Source organism: Psammomys obesus, unplaced genomic scaffold (genome assembly GCF_907164565.1).
Source record: "Psammomys obesus unplaced genomic scaffold, mPsaObe1.curated_primary_1811, whole genome shotgun sequence".
In the NCBI taxonomy this organism is placed as follows: Eukaryota; Metazoa; Chordata; class Mammalia; order Rodentia; family Muridae; genus Psammomys; species Psammomys obesus.
The window spans coordinates 11,431,511-11,448,035 of NW_026586383.1; the positions used below are offsets into that span (position 1 = coordinate 11,431,511).

The following is a 16,525-nucleotide window of genomic DNA, read 5'->3' on the forward strand; positions in this document are numbered from 1 at the left end:
CTGGGGAGAGAGCCTCTGGCCTGTTGTGTAGATGGATGCAGTAACTGGAGTTGGGGTCTGACATTTGACAAATTTTACCAGAGGCAACAATAGCCCTTAAGAAACACAAATCCTCATGAGTGGAATACAGGTGGGTTTTAACAAAGTGGGGCAAGGTTTGGCTATTAGGATGAAGAGCTGGTGTGGATAGGGCAGAATTTGTCCAGTGTTGGGGATGGGTGGAGGTGATGGTGAAGATGTGGGTTGTAATTCAAGGACGTTCTGCAGGGGGTGAGATGGACCCAGGCCTCCAAGGGCTGCAGCTTTAGCCACCTCATCTGCTCAGTGCCTGGCATGAAGTGCCTGGCGTTTGCTGGGACCCACAACAGAAATCCCTACAGCCATGGTTTGGTCTCAGTTGTTTTTTGATCCTCCTTTTGTTGTAAATAGTCTCTGCTCTTTCTGGATGGCAAGTTGGGAAAGAAGGATGTGGAAAAACATTTTAAGTCTGTGTAGACATCTAGAGATTGTCCTTGTTCCCTGCCAATTGAAAGTCACAGGTGAGAGCTATTAGTTCAGCCTGCTGATGAATGGTGTAGGCAGGGAGAGTCTATGCCTCAACCTCCTCAGTGTCTGAGACCATGGCATAGTCCACTTTTTGGGCCTCCCAAGGAGTTGCCATCTGTGTTCCAGATATAGACCTGAGGCAATGTACCCTCCTTTATGTTCAAGGGGTGGGGCAGTAGCTCCTCTAAGGTTCCAATGCAAGACTAGGATGAGGAGTGGTCTGTAACCATATCTTCTCTGAGATATATATACCAGCAGATGTAAAAAAGGCATGGAGACTTCTTATATTTATTATAATCTTTTTTGGCACAGATTCTCAGCTATTCTAACTTTACTGTACTGGCCTGGCCCATGTACCACCACATGGGCCATTATCTGTCATTTTGGTCTCTTTCTGGTATCTGCTTCTTCATCCATGTCCCAATGCCAACTCTCTCTCTGGTTCTTATCTCAGACTCCCTCTCTGGGCCTGGAAGTCCTGCCTTAACTCTCCAGCCCAGCCTTTGGCCATTCAGCTCTTTATTTGACCATTTAGGTGATAGAAAACAATGTTTACAAAATGCTAAGGCAGGAGATACTATCTGATAATTACAATACCAAAGTCTGGTCAGTAATCAGAACCCTGCTAGAACAGATATCAGCTATTGAACAATACAAGGACAGTCTTCATACAGTGCACAAAAAGATTGTCCCTACACTGGTTTGAAGAAGATTTGAGATGTTGGTGGTGGGCATGGTTGGAAAGTAAGCATGGCATCTTCTATTAGTGCTATCTGGAGAGAGAGAATCCAGAAAGGAGGTGGAGTTTGTAGGTCTTTATATGTTAGGAGGTGAGACAGGTGGTAGGAGAAGAAGATAGTAGTAGATGACCTGAAAGGTTTTGGGGGAGTTCACGAAACGAGCTTGGCTGCAGCTAAAACACATATACAGGGTACCCATCCCTGGGTGGTAAGTGCAGGTGCCCACTGGTAAAATCAACAGTACCTGAGTGGGGAGTGAAGATTGGAAGAAATAAAGCAAGACAGAAAAGGGATCAGCTCAAGAGTGCTGTCAGTAAGACTCTTGATGAGAGTTTATTCCACAATTCCTTTTCATAGACAAAGCAAAACAAGTCACATCAGTACAAGAAAGAGGTTCAAGGAACTGCCAAACTTGTTTTCTTAAACCAATTCCCTGTAGCAAAGATGGTCCAAGGTCACACAAACAAGTTTAAGGAACTTGGCAAAACATCCTGCTTATCTCTGTCTCAAGATGAAGGCCAGGGTGAAAACATGTTTTGTTTTTTTGTTTTTGTTTTTGTTTTTGTTTTGCTGACTACTCAATAACAAGCAGCTCTCCACAGGTAAGGCCCAATTTTTTGGACAGGTATGCCATAGGTGCAAAGGAAGGTCCCAGTTGGTGGTCTAGGAACCCAAGGGCGTAGCTCTCTTCTTCTGTTATTTAAAGAGAGAAGGGACAGGTTAGGTATAAGCTAGGTATAGGTCCAGGGCCTGAAGGATGGTCTGTTGAAGCTTCTGAAAGGGCTTGGTAATGGGTTTGAGAATGGGGTTCATGCGAGGGGCCAAGGGCTACCTCGTATAGAGGGCAAGCAAGGATGGAGAAGGGGGGATCTGGGAGCATAAGAAGCCAGCTATTCCTAGGAATGATAAAATCTCTTTGGTAGAAGGGACCACGCAGGACTGAAGTAGGTGTTTCCTATCCAAGGTAATGGCTTTCTGGGTTGGGGTAATGGCTAATCCCAAGTAGTGGCCTGAGAGGCAGACAGTTGAACATTAGGCAATGAGAATCTATAGCTCTGTCTGGACAAGAAATTTAAAAGAGCAGAGGTGCCAGTTGGGCTAATTTGTAGAGACAACTACAAAGGGGAAGGTTATCTACATATTATATTAGTTAAGATTTGAAGAGAGACAACAAGAATAGAATAGAGGCTAGGGCCTGGACAATAAGTATGGGCTGTCCCAGAACCCTTGGGGTAGGAGTTGTGTAGAGAGGTGGGTGTCAGGATCAGTCTAGGAAAAAGGAAAAAATATTGTGACTGGGTGTTGAGGGAGATAGAGAAGAAGGAATCCTTGAGACCAGAGTTGAAGCCAGGACTGAGACCTGGGAGATCCCTGGGAGACAGTAGAAAGGAGTGTGAAAGGGTTAGCTTTGACAGGTAGAGGGGGACCATTGCAGAACTGAGGAGCTGGAGATCTTGGACCAGGCGGTAGGTCCCATTGGGCTTCTTAACTGCAATACTCAGGTGTCAAAGGGGGAAGGTGTGGGCAAAGTAGTGTTTCATTTTTTTTTCTTATGAGGTCAGAGATGACAAGCTTAAGTCCCCTTTGCTCTGGAGAGAGAGTGGGTCCTGGACTTGGTTGATGTATCAAGTAGGATCCTATAATTGGATGATGAGGGAGCAATGATGTTTGGCAACAGAGGGGTTTGGGGAATCCCAGTTCCACCTGGGAGACTGGTAAAGGAAATGGCATATTGGAAACAGTGAATTAGGTGGCTAGGAGGAGGAGAGGGGCTGCTGACGAGATTGGGGTCAGGCATATGGGAGGAGTGAAAGTCATAGAGGCTCCCACTTTGGCTAGAAGATCCTTCCCAATAAGGGGACAGGACAGGTTGGCACCACCAGAAAGGAATTAATGAGAGGAACACCCCTGAAAAGGCGACTGAGTGGTAGGGTCTGTCCCTGAACCTTGACCATAGAGAAATGAGAAGAGGTGGGTTCCTAGAACTCTGTCAGGACTGAGTAAGTGGTCCCAGTGTCCTGTTCCTGTAATGACTACCCAGGACTCCCTGTTAGAGATGACAGTCAGGTCAAGGGAGCTTGAGCCCCTTAAGCTGTCCATAAGCAGGCAGAGGTTGGCTGGCGGGCAATCTGGGTCTGATGTCCCCATGCCTTAAGGGGCACAGGGGCAATTAACAGCTCAATTGTCTCTCAATGGCTTTTTTATGGCCAGGGGGTTAGAGCAAGCCCAGTGACCCTTCTGACTACATTTAAAGCAGAGACCTGGTGGTCCTTGGGCCTTAGGAGCCAAAGAAGCCTAGACAGTCACCTCAGCTGGCTGGATGGCCTTGGACAACCTTTGCTATTTTTGTTTATGGGTGTTTCCATCTCTCCCCTGGTACGCCTTAAAGGCCAGTCTTTTCACAGCCCAGCAGTGGTGATGCCCACCATTAATCCCAGTACTCAGGAGGCAGAGGCAGGAGGATCTCTGATCTTTCAGTCAGCCAGAGCTACACAGAGAAACCCTGTCTCAAAAAAAAAATAATAATAATAAGAGGGAGGTGGAGAGAGAGAGACAGACATTCAAAGACAAATGGCTGGAGGAGAGGCATTCACTTACTAAGAAGAAGACATGAACCCCTGACCAGGCCATTTACTCCAGAGACCTCCCACAAAGAAAAAACTGGGGCTGGGTTAGGTCTGGTAGGGGGGGGGGTGTCCCATAGTATAGCAAGAATGAGTAGTGGAGCAGGAGCTGAAGGTCATTATTTTTAGAGCCCTTCAGTTAGGGTTTCAGGTGTAGAGGCTGGAGGTTTTCTAAGGGGCATCCCAAGGGGGACTGAGAGGGTATGAAAGAAAGATGCTTTTTCCGCAGATGAGAGAGGAGAAGGAAAATGTCAGCACAGCCTGTAGTCATGGGCATCCCCAGGACTCCAGGAGGACCGAATAAGGACAAAGTCATTCAGTGGGTTGTCACCGTCCTCAAGGGGGAGGGCCGTGCCAGGGGAGAGACTGCACCTGGTACCAGCACTTTCACAGAGGCCAGAAGGTGAGCTCTAGTGGTAGGGTCATCCACAGGAAATGGCTGGAGAATGGAGTTGCAAAGGCCATTAGGGCCTAAAAAGCTGTGAGGTTTACAGGCAACTCCAAAGGGAAGGTGGGAGAAGAGGGCAGGAAGAGGCACAAAAGCCCAGTAGGGCCTAAGGAAACTGCAGGGTTGCAGCACTGAGGGTGGTGGGGTGGAGAGACAGCGGCCAGCTTTAGCCTTAAAGAGTGGCTGGGACTACCTCTGCCTCCAAGAGTACCAGAGGAGTGTTGTGCGTTGTGTCCTGTGGCATTTCTTGGCTCCTGATTGGCAGGGTACCTTTTCCAGCAGAGCTTTAACACTTGCATTGGGGAAACCGTCCCCGTGTTGGAGCATAGCTGCAACAATAATTAGGAACTGGGCTCTAATTGCGTAGCACGAGATCAGGTCCGGCTCCTGGCTGTCAAGTCTGATTGTTGAAAAGTATGGATTTTGGTTTGGGCCCTTTAGTGTCAATAGTGAGCTGACTGGAATCTGAATGGCTTTAAGTTCAGCAGGACACCCGCTTGTACCCGAGATGCGCCCTGGAGAAGACCCTGGCTTCCAAGCTTCTTGCTCACCTTGGTAACCAAGACTTCCGGAACCCCTGAGATACCGGAAGTGACGCTCTCGCGCGTCCGGTCCCGCCATTGTTGTTCCTTGTTCGCGGGACGGGGAGCCGTCACGCGTGCTGGTGCGGCAGGGAGGGAGGCGCGGCCGGCACTCGGGGCGCGGCGCCAGCAGGGCCGGGGTGGCTGGCCGGGCAGAGGCGCCTCGTCCCGTGCCGGGGCCGCTGGGCTCGGGTTGGCGCCTGTGCGCCTGCGCTGCACCCGGCGGACGCGGCCAGGTGAGCGGCGCCCCACGCGAGCTCGCACTGCGCGGCGCAGCGACGTCGCTGCTGAGCGTTCGGGACCGTAAGGACGGCAGGAAAGCGCCCTGGGCTTCACGCTTGTGCTCTTAGCTCACAGATTGGTCCGTTTGTCTTTTAAGATAACCAGGCTCAGAGGAAAGTGTCTAACCCTCAGGTCTCCAGTGCCTGATACCAGGAACCACAATACACGTCCTACTTGCTCTGAGAAGCTGTTTTCAGATGGCGTGCATAAGCCGGAACACTTCTTCTCAACTTTTGTCAACTAAGTTAGCCGCACCTCTGCCCCTGAGAGGAGCCCGGTCCTGCCTTTTTAGTCTATCCAGAAAAAGGGAGCCCACATCTGTGTAAACTGCAAACAATAGCACTAAGAAAAATGATACTTGGGATTTCTGAAGCAATAACCGCTGGCGAGCCAGGAGGGATCAGAAAGGCTCTGAGCTAAGTAGAAAACTCTCCAGAGTTTTTATTCTAACTGTGCCTCGCTGTGGGTGGCCCTCCAGCAGCTTGGAGGCCTGTTTGATGCATAAAGCAGTTAACGCACACTGTTACAGTAACAAGTGTCACCCCTGGGACAACGAGAAAAACCTCTTTCAAGAGAAATGGTTTTTATTCTGGGTCTGGAGTAAGAGTTTGTTGGAAATAAAATGGGATAAAGTGTGAGTTTTCCCCGTATTTGTAGAGGGTTAGTCCCAAATGTGTATACATATTTAGCAGCTGAAGAGATTTGAGTCTCCACTTTCAGCACAAGTTTATTCCAAAAGTAAAGCTACATACTGTTTGAATTTTAGGGCTTACTATAGGACATGTTAACAGTTAAATAATTTAACATTTTCTTTAACATCCTGTTTTGTTGAATACCCTACATTGGAGGCCATTGCTCTCCTTTTAATTTGGGTTCTTGAGGAGAATGGTTGGAGAGGTGTGAAAGGCTATGAATGCTACGCGACGTTCAGTTAGGTTTTATCCTGTCAGCGACTAGAGCCATTAAAAGTTTGAGAAGGGAAGTCACTTGCAGTGATTGCCCTAACAGTACTCTTCTTCCCCCTGAAGCTTTGCTTTGAGCTCCAGAATCTCACCAAGGAAGAGCTGAGAACCCCGGGACTCCGATTGTTTTCTGTTTCTGTAGGTGTCACTTTCCTGCTTTTCTTGACTCTGCAGTTTGAAGCAGAGACTCGTTTTCATTGTGCCTGCTGCAGCTGGAACCAGCTTCCCTTTGGGATCCCAGTGACCATGGAAGGCAGAGGAATGTTAGGTCTCACCCCCAGAACTGTGTGTCAGAGGCACGGGGAGAGCTTGGTGGTGAAGCAAGAGCCAGGAAGCCAGAGCTGGGAACAGGGCTGCAGCTTCCAGAAGACCTGCCCTCCTGTCTGTGAAATCTTCCGGCTGTACTTCAGGCAGTTATGTTACCATGAAATGTCTGGGCCTCGGGAGGCTCTGAGCCGGCTCAGGGAGCTGTGCCACTGGTGGCTGATGCCAGATGTTCACACCAAAGAGCAGATCCTGGAGCTGCTGGTGCTGGAGCAGTTCCTGAGCATCCTGCCCGGGGAGCTGCAGACCTGGGTGCAGCTCCACCGCCCTGAGACTGGTGAAGAGGCTGTGGCTGTGGTAGAGGATTTCCAAAGACACCTTAGTGAGTCGGGGGAGGTAAGCAGTGGAGCCCGCCATAGCATGCAGAACTACTCTCCCACTGGGACTAGCCTGGGATAAGCATTCTCCATTCCCACACTTCAGGTTTGCCCTGAGGATCCCTGAGCCTTTTCCCCTGATACATGTACAGTAGCTTTGTGCTGCAAGCCATAAGCAAAACTACAAATACAAATCCTACTTAGTTGTGGGCTTGCTTACAGTTTCAGAGGTTAGTCCATTATCATGGCAGGGAACATGGTAGCACACAGGTATACATACATGGTGCTGAAGAAGTCGCAGTGAGCTCTGTATCCTGACCCAGAGAGAGAGAGAGAAACTGAGAAACATCAAAGCCCACCATCACTGGCATTTTCTCTAACAAGGCCACACCTTCAATCCTTTTAAATAGTGCCACTCCTTGGTGACTAAGCATTCAAATCTGTGAGCCTGTGGGGGCCATTCTTCGTAGAACAACCACACATGCCAAACTCTGAAGCAGGACTGTGTATGTGTGTATGTGTGGGGAGGTGCAAGTGTAGACGTGTGTTTATGTGGGGGAGAGGTGCATGTGCAGGGGCGTGGCGTGCGCTAGACTACAACCTTAGGTGTTGTTCCGTAGGTGTGGCCACGTTTTGATTTTTGAGACAAGATCTCCCTAACCTGGGAATTGGTGTTGAGGCTAGGTTCCTGGCCTAGGAGCCCTAGGGAGTCTGACTGTGGGCGTCTCCAGGATGGGAATTACCAGCATGTGCTGTAATGTCTGATTTTTTTATGTTGGTTCTGGGAATCTCCACTTAGGGTGTCGTGACTGCATGTAAAGCACTGTGTTGACTGAACCTTCTCTGCAGTCCTGATTGTCTCCTGTAAGTGCAGACAAAAGCTCCAGTATGGGCAGAAGAAGTTCCATATCATAACCTAACCTGGTTTCTCTCCTTCATCCAGCATGTAGCCACCCACAGGCAGTAAGCCTCATCAGAGACAGTGCCTCCACAGCCTCTGCTTCCTGCTTGAACATGGCTGTGTGCAGCCAGCTTGGTTTTTGAGACAGGCTCTCCCTAACCCCAGAATCGGTGCTTAAGCCAGGTTTCTGGCCTAGAAGCAGACGAAGTGGTCTAAGGAGGCCACTTACTCTGTGATTCTTAGAAGGCAGGTTTTGCAAAGTGCCGTAATTCTTACACATGATCCTGTGTACACATTCAGACAGAGTGGGTGGTGCCTGAGCAAGAAAGACACCTGAAAGCGTGCCCTAGCTACTACACAAATGTGCGTGTGTACCTGCACACACACGTGCGTACTCACATTTACACACAAAGAACTATTCAGTAGACAACATGGGAACTGATCTTCACTCCAGTCCTCAGGCCTAGCAGTGTTGACCATCTGAGCTGTGTTGATAATTCACATGGTTTTTCTTAAGAAAATGTGTGCCCAAAGCCCTGACACAGTTGAACTGGCTAGAATCTGTTCTTCAAGCTCCTACAAGGAGAGTTCAGAGAGGGATGGTGGGGAAGACTGTAAGCTTGGCAGTTAGCCGGTAGACTTCCTCGGGGTAGTGCCGGAAAGATAGGCCGGTCCTTCGTTTCTGTGGCTTTTTTCTGAATGGGCTGTCTTAGAGGTGGGGTTCTCTACCTTCACGGATGCACTTTTGAACCCTGTTTTTTGTTTTTTATCTCTAGGTTCCACCTCCAGTGCAAGAGCAGGATGTGCATTTAAAGAAGATGATAGCTCCAAGTGCAACAGAGCAATCTCCTACCTCAGTTTCCAGTCAGGGCCCAGCCCCTGAGGCCCTCTTGGGTCCTCCCTTTGACCCAGGAGCATACCACCTCCCCAGTGGACACTTTGGTACTTGTCTCCCCAGTTCTGTCCTCAAGTCATTTTTCCATCTGCCCTCTAGAGTCACTTCTTTTGATCAGCCTAACTTGCACCTCACTGAAATGCTACACTTCCCTTAGCTGGCCTCCGTCCTTAGTGGCTGGGTTGGCCCCTTTTAACTATTCTCTAATTGTGCATGTATGTACTAAGTTTCCCTCAAGCATGTGTCATTGGAAACACTCTGGAGACTGGAGACATACAGTAACTGTGATTATCTTTAAGAGTTCTTACCCAGGTGGCAGGGGGTCAGTGATAGAAATAAGAAGCAACCTCATAAGACACATTTGGGTGGATCATACCTGTCATTCCAGCACTTGGAAAGCCTAGTTCAGAGTATTTTTGATTGCTGAAGGCCAGCCTGGACTACTTTGTAAGTGTTGAGCTAGCCTGTGCTTCAGATTAATATCCTGTGTCAAACAGAACCTCCCAAAACAGCTCCCACAACAAAGGATACATATAGACGGTACTATCCCAGGCATGATGCTGGCGCTGTGAAGGGCATTATTGTGAGGCAGGGACTGGTATGGGGTACTGGAGGAGCTAGCAAGAGATTTAACCCTTTAAAAAGGAGAGAATGGAGACTGGGTACAGTGCTGCCTACTTTTAATCCTAGCTCTTGGGAGGCCAGAGCAGACAGATCTCTGTGAATTTGAGGTCAGCCTGATTTCCATAGCAAGCTCCAGGCTGACCAGGGCTACATAGTGAGGCACTATCTTAAAAAAAAAAAAAAAAAAAAAAAAAAACAAGAAAGAAAGGAAAGAAACTGCAGTTGCAGTGTTGAGGAACACTGTCTGGTACACAGCGTTGTGACAGGTCTGAGAGAGCAGTAAGCACTGGGAAGTGTGACTGCAGCCATGAAAATAGAAGCAGTCACTGAAGGAGGGGAAGGAGGCACGGCTGGCTCCAACAGCTCCACGTGGCAGGAGGCTGCTGCCGAGATGAGGGCCTGGCTGCTCTCCCAGGGTCAGTTGCCAGCACTACAGGGTAGTTCCCTCACCATCTAGAACTCCAGTTCCATGGGATCCAATGTCACCTTCTGGTCTCCACACTAGGTATATACAGACACATATGCAGATAAAACACCCATACCCATAGAATAAATGAGAGATGTGTGAATGTTGTTATTGTTGTTTTAAGGCAGGAAAGTAAATCAGTCTTAGAAGTGGTAAGGAAATGAAAGCAGAGAGAATGTAGTCATAAATAGAGCTTAAGTCAGATTGGAGAGGGTCTTGAACCCCAGTTTTCAGATTGTCAAATGCCGTCTGTTGTGCCCTCTGAAGAACATTCTTGGCACACTTAGGATTAGGTCTCTAGGAAGCTAAAAGTCAGAGCGTGTTCCACACTGTCACAGTGGGAGTCCTTACCAGCGCACTGCCTCTTTGCCTGCCGTCGTTCTTGCTAACCTTCCCTCCTGTCAGCCAGCTTCTCCCACTCTCTTCACAGGTCTCACTGTGGAGCTCTGTCTAGCCTGGAGCTGTGTAGGCCAGGCGGGCCTTGATCTCATGAGATCTGCCTGCCTCTGCCTCCCAAGAGCTGAGATTAAAAGCAGCACCACGCATGGCCCAGCATCCTTTTGGAGACACGTGGAACTGCGCCATGTGATGGTGAAGAGGAACTTAGTTATCATTCACTGAGGAGACAGTGTCACCGGGACCCTGGAGGATGCTGCAGCACTGTGCCACACTATCTAGCTGTTCCTTTTAGTCTTTCTCCTACCTAGGTTGTGCTAGCCTAAGTTTCCTCTGTCGCTGCCTTTCCTTTCCTCCTCCTCTATGGAGCATTGTCCCTCTGTGTTTTACTAGCCCTGAAGAAAAGAGGGGTATTTTCTACATTCTCTATTTTTCAAATATCTCATTTCTTTACTATAAAAGGACTTTTTTTTTTTTTCTTTTTTTGGCAACAGGTAAGAACAGGATAAGAAGTTCTGAGTACACGGCAAAGCAGGATGTTTCTAAAGGATCAGACTCATTTGACACAGCCTCAGAGGGAGTCTTTGGAGTAGCCCTGGTAGAGCCTGAGTCTGGAGATATCTGTGAAGGTCTTTTAGAACAGGTAGAAGGGCAACCTTCAGATGAAGATGAGAGTGAACTAGAAAGTGATGTATTGGAAAAGAAAGAGAAGAAAAATCCAGAAGAAGACAGAAATGAGGAATGTAAAGATGAAGGGCAACATCCAGATCTGCCCTCCATTCCTGTTGAGCATCAGGGAGAAGCCCAGAGACAGAAGTTCTATCAGTGTGGGGAATGTGGACACCAGAGAGTCCACACCGGAGACAAACCCTATAGAGGTAACGAGTGTGAGAAGACCTTCTGGCAGATGTCTCAGTGCATTGCTCACCTCAGAGCACACTCGGGGGGAAAGCCCTGTGAACATAGTGACTGTGGGAAGACTAATGGCCGCAGCTGCCATCTTGCTCAGTCCCAGAGCCTCCCTAATGGGGAGAAGCCGAGTAAGTGTGCTGGATGTGCAGAAGCTTTCATCCAGAGGTTCCAGCTCACTGATCACAAGAGGACCCGTGCTGGGGAGAAATCTGAGTGCACTGAGTGTGGGGAGGCGTTCATGCAGAGGAAAAGTCTTATCCTTCACAGTAATAAGCTCTATGAGTGTAATGAGTATGGGAAAGCCTTCTGTTCCAACAGAAATCTTACTGACCACCAGAGAATCCACACTGGGGAGAAGCCTTACGAATGTATTGAGTGTGGCAAGGCCTTTAGTAGGAGTAAGTGTCTTCTTCGACATCAGAGTCTCCATACTGGGGGAAAACCATACAAATGTAGTAAATGCAGGAAAGCCTTCAGTCAGAACTCTCAGCTCATTGACCATGAACGAATTCATTCTGGGGAGAAGCCTTTTGAATGCAGCGAGTGTGGGAAGAAGTTCAGCTTAAGTAAGTGCCTCATTCGGCACCAGAGACTCCACACTGGAGAAAAGCCCTATAAATGCAGCCAGTGTGGAAAATGCTTTAATCAGAACTCTCACCTAATGATACACCAGAGAATTCACACTGGTGAGAAGCCTTATGAATGTCATGAGTGTGGGAAGGTCTTCAGTTACAGTTCTAGCCTTATGGTCCATCAAAGAACGCATACTGGTGAGAAGCCCTACAAGTGTAAAGATTGCGTGAAAGCCTTTAGTGACAGTTCACAGCTCAGTGTGCACCAGAGAGTGCACACTGGTGAGAAGCCATATGAGTGTCCTGAGTGCGGGAAAGCCTTCAGCCAGCGCTCCACCTTTACTCACCATCAGCGGATTCATGGTGTGGAGAAGCCCGCGAGTCTGCTTCAGACGATGTCTTAGGGATTTCCTTAGATGCACTTAGAGCTCTCTTACTTCACCCCTTACACTTTTGTTTTGTGCATATGGATGTTTTTGCCTGTATGTATGCATAACACTTGGGTGCCTGGTGCCTACATAAGTCGGAAGAGGTAATGAGGCAGTTGTCGGCCCTCATGTGGATGGTGGGGATCACATCTGAGTCTTCTGGCAGAGCAGCCAGTGCTCTTAACCACTGAGCCTTCCTCCAGCCTTCACGTTTGTTTTTAAAAATTAGTCCACTATATAGCTTCTTATCACTTAAGTTCCCTCCCTAGAAAAAAAATTCCCCCTGTTAATTTGTGTTTCTTTATAACCTTGAAGATTCATCCAATTTAAGGATTTTAACTTTTCACTTATTTTCAAATTATGTATATTTGTGTACGTTTGTACATTTGAGTGCAGTGCTTTTAGAGGACAGAAGAGGGCATTGGATGCCCTCGAACTGGTGATCGTGAGGTTCCTGACCTGGTGCTGGGACTTGAACTTGGGTGCTCTGCAAGAGCAGGACATATTCTTAACCACTGAGCCATCATCCCAGCCCCAGGACTTTTCCTTTCCATGCTTTTCCTTTCAAACCTCTTGATCTGATCTCAATGCTTGAGTTAGTTGGTGCTGTATGATACAACTGTTAGATTCTCCTGTAAGTACTTATTATATACTTCAACACCAACATGTAGGCTCACTGTGAGTATATATTTTCATATATTGTTAATTATATTATTTGCTAAATAAATACGTTTTAAAATCTCCATTCAAATAATCCTTAAATTATGGACACACTCCGCTCCCCCAAGCTTTTAAGGTTGGAAGTGCATCTGCAGTGTCACAGTCCAGCCATTAATGTCTTCTGGAGCTACTGTAAGTTGCAACTGTCTGTTCATTGTCCTTAAAAAGCTAACTGCATGTGTGAGAGAGTGAAAACAGAGACAGCACATTTTCGTAACTATTCAGTTGTGCAGTCATGTCCCTCTTAAGGGTTCATCGCACTGCTCGCTGACTTGCCAACCATTGGCTCTTCAGTGAGCAGGTTCAGACCATAGTCAGAATTTACGACAGGTGTGTTGACTTCATGGCTGCACTGAGTTACATAGACCACCACGCACTTCTGTCCACATGCTGGAGAGCTGAACTCAGGTCCTCACGCTTAGAGGTAAGCTCTCTGCCTACCGAGCCATCTCTACAGGCCCGCTGTGCACAGTTTTGAAAATATTCTTGACGAAAATGTGGAATAACGTTCTAGGCTAACGTGGTTATTGGCCCTTGAGGAATCCATGGTGTAGAAAAAGGTCTTAATCTGGGTATGGTGGCACACACCTTGAGAAGCAGAAACATTTTAATTAGTCCAGGGTCAGCTTGGACTACAGAGCAAGTTTCAGACCAGCTATGTCTTCACTGTCTGCAAAGGAAGTGGGGGTGTGAATAAACAAGGTGACAACTTCCACTTGGGGGTTTTCAAAATTGACGTCACATACGTGTGCGTGTCCCCATGGAGGTCACAGGGCAGCTTCTGGGAGTTGATTCTCCAAGAAGCTCTCATTGGTCAAGTCAGAAGTCCGTCAGGCTTGGCAACAAGTGCCTTTGCCTGCCAAGTTCTTTCACTGCCCCTCAGTTTAATTTTTAAGACCACCCACCTCCCCCACTCCCCCCGCGTGTGTCTCTCTGCGTGTGACAGCATGTGCATGGAGGTTAGATAACTTTATGGGGCTGGTTCTCTCCTTCCACCTTGGGTGAGTTCCAGGGACTGTACTCAGGTCACCGGGCTTGCTCAGAACGCACCTTTAGCCACCGAGCCATCTTGTCAGCCTCTGTGTTTGTTACTTCTCTGTTGCTGTGATAAAAAACCATGACCAAAAGCACCTCAGAGGAGAAAAGGGTTTACTATGGTTTATAGTTCAAGAGGGATAAAATCTATCAAGACGGAAGACATGAAAAGAGGTAGGCAGTAGTGGTGGTGCACACCTTTAATCCCAGCACTCGGGAGCCAGGGGCAGGGGGATCTCTGTGAGTGTAATGACAGCCAGAGCTACACGAAGAAATTCTTAGGGGGAAGAAAGAGGTACTGTGGCTCCAGCAGGAAGTTGATGATCACATTACACACACGAAGCAGAGAAAGCACATGAAGTGGAGTGTCACAAATAAGGCCCCACCGCGTAAAGGTTCATGAACCTTCCCAAATAGCACTGCCAACCGAGGATACATGTTCAGATACATGCGCCGAAGGGCAACATCTGCAACCGCCAGGCTCCAGTCTAAATCAGAATTCAAACCCGGGAAATAGTTCTGGTAGTCAAACTAGGAGCTAGAGATCCACACTGAACCACTTGCCTCCTACATGAAACCAACATACACTGCAACTATGTTCTGCAACCAGTAGGTGTTGTATTTTGGTGTTATTAATACTTATATGATATATCTTTTAGTAAAGCCGCAGTTAATCCTAAACAGCTGTATAACAAAATCACCACACAGAGACTAGGATTTATTTAGTTAACCTAGAACACAATGCTGGGCAATAGTTACTCCATCCTAAACCTCCAAGTCCAGATATTTTCTCTCATTCAGATTTTCCACATTATACTTGCTTTTAGTGATAACTTAGGTCCAGTTCATTTCTTCACGTCGTTCCAAGACCTCTCCTCCAGCTTCTGCACTCCCAGCTTCTCTCCTCTTCTCCCTCCTACCTCTTCCTCCCCTCCAGATCCTCCCCTCCATTGCTCAACATTGTGTCTTTTTTTTTTTAATTTTGGCATGTTTACACAAAGTTGAGACAGGTGATGCTTAGAATAAGTATCACAATGCAGTGTCCAGATTGAAACCAGAGAGTAGGGGGAGAAATCAGCATCTGAATGAACAAGGGTAAGGTGTATACATTTCAGAAGAACATCACACCAACAAGTAGGGAAAACCACGTAGTTATAATTTATTTCCTGTCTGTATGGCTGTTTGGCTTGAGTGTATGTCTATGCACTACATGTGTGCTTGGTGCCTGCAGAGGCCAGAGGAGGGCAGCAGATCTAGAACAGGAGGAACAGATGGTTAGGAGCCACTATGTGTGTGTTTGGGGTTGAACCCAAGACTCCCAGAAGAGTGGCCAGTGCTGCTAACTGCTAAGACATCTTTCCTGTCCCAGGTATTTTGTTTGTTTGGTTTGGTTTCAGGGTTTTTTGTTTGTTTGTTTGTTTGTTTGTTTGTTTGCTCTGTTTTGAAACTGGGTCTCACTTTTAGCTCTGGCTAACCTGGAACTCACAATATAGACCAGACTGACCTTGAATTCACAGAGAGCCACCTGCCTCTGCCTCCCAAGTGCTGGGGATCAAAGGCGTATGACACCAAGCTTGATACAAGTCATGAGATTTTAAATTCTGACATGGTGTGGGGGAATAGAGAAGTGGCTCAGTGGTTTGGAGCATGTACTTCTTGTAGGCTTAGATTTTTCAAATACCTGCTTTGTTTAAATGTTCTTAAATGCCTCTGCCTTCCTCCCCATGCCCTGACCTTAGGTAAATTAGTAGGAAAAGGGGCTGTGGACCACTTTTATCTACTTCCTACTGATCAGGGTCATTAGGTTTTTGGGATACACCAATCTCAGTCATCAGGATACCAGCAGTCCAGTCAAACAGTAAAGCAGCAAACCAGCTGTACCGCTCAGCAGAGGTGGAGAGACCCCCAGGAGTCAGCTGCAGGAGTTGGCAAAGAGGCAAAGCATTCCAAATGGTTGCAAAGTGTAGAAATGCAGAAAGCATTCACTGTCTGTGGGCTTCTATTTATGCCTTCTCAGAGTCTACACAAGGATGTTTTCCAGCTCACAAAATCCATGTAGTTTTCAGCTGACCAACATCACTCACCTTTTCACGGGGGCTGTTTTTCAAGGGGTCTTTTTTCCACAAGGGAGAAAAACATTCCCACATGCCACACTTGGGACCCAAACAAAAACATATTCACAGGACACAACTGAGTTTCCAAAGAAACCAGAAACTTCCGCTTCAACTGTTACTGTGACGGACCCAAGTGCAATTCCCAGCACCCACAATACGGGTGGCTTACAACCCAACTTCCTGTGACTCAAGCTCTAGATCTGATGCCCTACTCTAAGCTACTGAGCTCACATCACTCAGCTACACACGGACATACATACATACACATAATTAAAAATAAAATTCTGACCTATTTTGGAAGATGGCTTTTGTCTAGAAGTTAACTTCAAAGCTGGGTGTGGCAGTGCATGCCTTTAATCCTAGCACTTGGGAAGCAGAGGCAGGCAGATCTCTGTGAGTCTGAGGTTAGTCTAGTCTACATAGTGAGATTCTAGGACATTCTAGGACGATGTAGTGAGGCTCTGTCTCAGAAACAAACCAAAATAAAATAAAATAAGTCTTTTTTTTTTTTTTTAGTTAAGAAATTTTTTTTTGTATTTTATTTTTGTCTTATCAGTTACATTTTATTAACTCTGTATCCCAGCCGTGTCCTGATCCCTCATTCCCTCCCAGTCCCTCCCTCCCTCCCTCCTCTCCAC

At 47.4% G+C, this 16,525-nt stretch overlaps 1 protein-coding gene across 1 annotated transcript in view; it reads left to right on the plus strand.

Moving 5' to 3' along the window:
• Window positions 1–6,339: 6,339 nt before the first annotated feature.
• LOC129672265 (uncharacterized) overlaps window positions 6,340–16,525 on the plus strand; it is a 35,666-nt gene continuing 25,480 nt past the window's right edge. The window contains exons 1-3 of the mRNA XM_055601556.1: window positions 6,340–6,843; window positions 8,502–8,667; window positions 10,601–11,993. Coding sequence (XP_055457531.1) covers window positions 6,430–6,843; window positions 8,502–8,667; window positions 10,601–11,993 — 1,973 coding nt within the window. The 5' untranslated portion in view covers window positions 6,340–6,429. The remainder of the gene's footprint in view (window positions 6,844–8,501; window positions 8,668–10,600; window positions 11,994–16,525) is intronic.